The sequence below is a fragment of the Sorex fumeus genome, unplaced genomic scaffold (assembly GCF_029834395.1).
Source record: "Sorex fumeus unplaced genomic scaffold, SorFum_2.1 ptg000030l, whole genome shotgun sequence".
Taxonomy (NCBI): domain Eukaryota; kingdom Metazoa; phylum Chordata; class Mammalia; order Eulipotyphla; family Soricidae; genus Sorex; species Sorex fumeus.
The window spans coordinates 14,513,684-14,516,149 of record NW_026606087.1 but is presented as its reverse complement, the minus strand read 5'-3'; the positions used below and the strand labels follow the sequence as shown (position 1 = coordinate 14,516,149).

Sequence of the window (2,466 nt, the reverse complement as noted above, 5' to 3'; positions counted from 1 at the left end):
AGTTTTACTCCTGCCTATTTCAGTCATTGAAGGACACATCTTTGTTAAGAAAATGAAGGGAGATATATATCATTTAAGTTTCCAGTTTCTGCTAATTAGAAGACCTCAAGCTACAATTTGAAAATTTGTAAGTAATTACATAAAAGCAACAAACTAAAAAGCGTGTTTTCCTTTGCATAAAGAAATTATTCTTGCCTCTTTATTCATGTGCCTGTATTGGTATGTAAGTGACAAATATAAAAATACATACATATGCACATATTCATATATATTCATGTATGCATGGGAGATGGAGGTAACATCAAGGCATATGAGAGAGGAAAGACACAGGAATACAAAGATACAGGAACAGAGAGAAAGAAAGAATCTGAGTGCCTGTCTCACTATATCATCATTCCTGAACACATGCGATTGTCATAACAAAAAATGAGTATGTCTGTCAAAATGACATTTGAAGTATTGTTTAACCTCTGATTGTATGAATCTAGGTGAGAATATGAAACATTCAACAAATGTTTGAGAGACATTCAACAAATGCTCAACCACCTTTAACAAGTGCTCTAGGCCAACATGACGAATCACAATGGCACAATCTTTATGCCTTCGGTGCTGATACTGATTGGGATCCCTGGCTTGGAATCTGTGCAGTTCTGGATTGGAATTCCCTTCTTCACCATGTATATCCTTTCTCTGTTTGGGAATTGCCTGATCTTGGTCATCATCAAATCTGAGCGCAGCCTCCATGAACCAATGTATCTTTTCCTGGCAATGCTTGGAGCAACAGACATAGCTCTCAGTACCTGCATCCTACCAAAAATGCTGGGAATCTTCTGGTTCCATTGGCCAGAAATTCAGTTTGATGTTTGTCTCTTTCAGATGTGGCTCATACACACTTTCCAGTGTATTGAATCAGGTATTATTCTGGCTATGGCCCTGGATCGGTATGTGGCAATCTGCAATCCTCTAAGACACGCAACAATTTTCACTCACCAACTTCTCACTCATATTGGGGTTGCAGTGTCCCTCAGAGCAGCCATCTTTGTGGCTCCATGCCTTGTCCTCATCAAATGCCGCCTGAAGTACTATAGAACCACTGTGATCTCTCATTCATACTGTGAGCACATGGCTCTTGTGAAATTGGCAGCAGATGATATTCGAATCAACAAGACCTACGGTCTGTTTGTGGCTTTCAGTGTACTTGGATTTGACATAATTTTCATTACACTGTCCTACATCCAAATATTTATTACTGTTTTTAATCTGCCTCAAAAAGAAGCAAGACTCAAAGCCTTTAACACCTGCATTGCCCACATCTGTGTCTTCCTTGAATTTTATCTCCTTGCTTTCTTCTCCTTTTTCACACACAGGTTTGGATTCCATGTTCCACCCTACATTCATATTCTTCTCTCTAACCTCTACCTACTTGTCCCACCTTTACTCAATCCTGTTGTGTATGGTGTGAAAACCAAACAGATTCGAGATCGAGTTTCCAAAATGTTTTACTCGAAGGATACTTCTTGATTTCTCACTATTTCTTTTTAAGAAAATAAAAAATTACTCTGACAGAAAACATTTAGATCACTCTTGTTACAAGGGTTATTTTGCACCAAAGTGTAAGATTGAATTTTGTTTTCAAACAGTAAATCTTTGGATATTAATCACACATTTTTCAGAACATTTTTGAATCTAGCTAGCATGTTTTGTAAAACTCAATAATTATAAAAAGAACCATCAAACTTCAATTCATTTTTTTGATATAAATTTCTTATTATGAATAGAGACCTAAGAAATTTAATTAAAATAATGTGGCATTTTGCCAATACATAAACATTTTATTAATGTAACATAATTCTAATGTATATAAAAACTAGACAATATATTTGTCATTTATTTGATGCCCTTAATTTTTCATTTGTATAATTCAAAAATCTTTGCTGAGTTATTACTAATTAAGCATAAATTGGAGATTGCTCAAATTTATTTATCAAAATATTTTGTAATGTCTTTTTCTCTCCAAAAATATTTCACACAGCATAATCTATCTATATTTATATTTATAATAGAACAATAGTTATTTCTTTTAATGATTTTCATTTATTTATTTGTTTGAGGGAACCACACCTGGCAATGCTCAGGGTTTCTCCTAGCTCTGTACTCTAGAATCACTCCCGGCTGTGGTCTGGGGGACTAAATGGGATGCTGGGAATCCAACTTGGGTCAGTCCCAAGCAAGACTATCCACTGTACTATCTGCACTATCTATCTGCACTGAACTATCTGCACTATCCATTGCACTATCCACTGTACTATCACTCAAACCCCTAGAATAGATTTTTAGCAAAAAATTAAATTATAATAGAGAAATTTTGGGGGTCAAAATTGGAAAAGTGGAATGATTAATACTAAAATTTGTTTAATGATAAAATTTTACATATATACAAAATATTTGTAAATGCTATAATTTTAT

The 2,466-nt window shown here is 34.6% G+C and overlaps 1 protein-coding gene across 1 annotated transcript; it reads left to right on the top strand.

The window, feature by feature from the left end:
* Window positions 1–570: 570 nt before the first annotated feature.
* LOC130025279 (olfactory receptor 52A5-like) lies at window positions 571–1,521 on the top strand. The gene has a single exon (XM_056116234.1). The coding sequence runs from the start codon at window positions 571–573 to the stop codon at window positions 1,519–1,521; it is 951 nt and encodes a 316-aa protein (XP_055972209.1).
* The last annotated feature ends 945 nt before the right edge of the window (window positions 1,522–2,466 follow it).

Excerpts from the sequence above, each read along its gene's own strand:
- LOC130025279 (XM_056116234.1), top strand. The coding sequence starts at position 571 with ATGACGAATCACAATGGCACAATCTTTATGCCTTCGGTGCTGATACTG.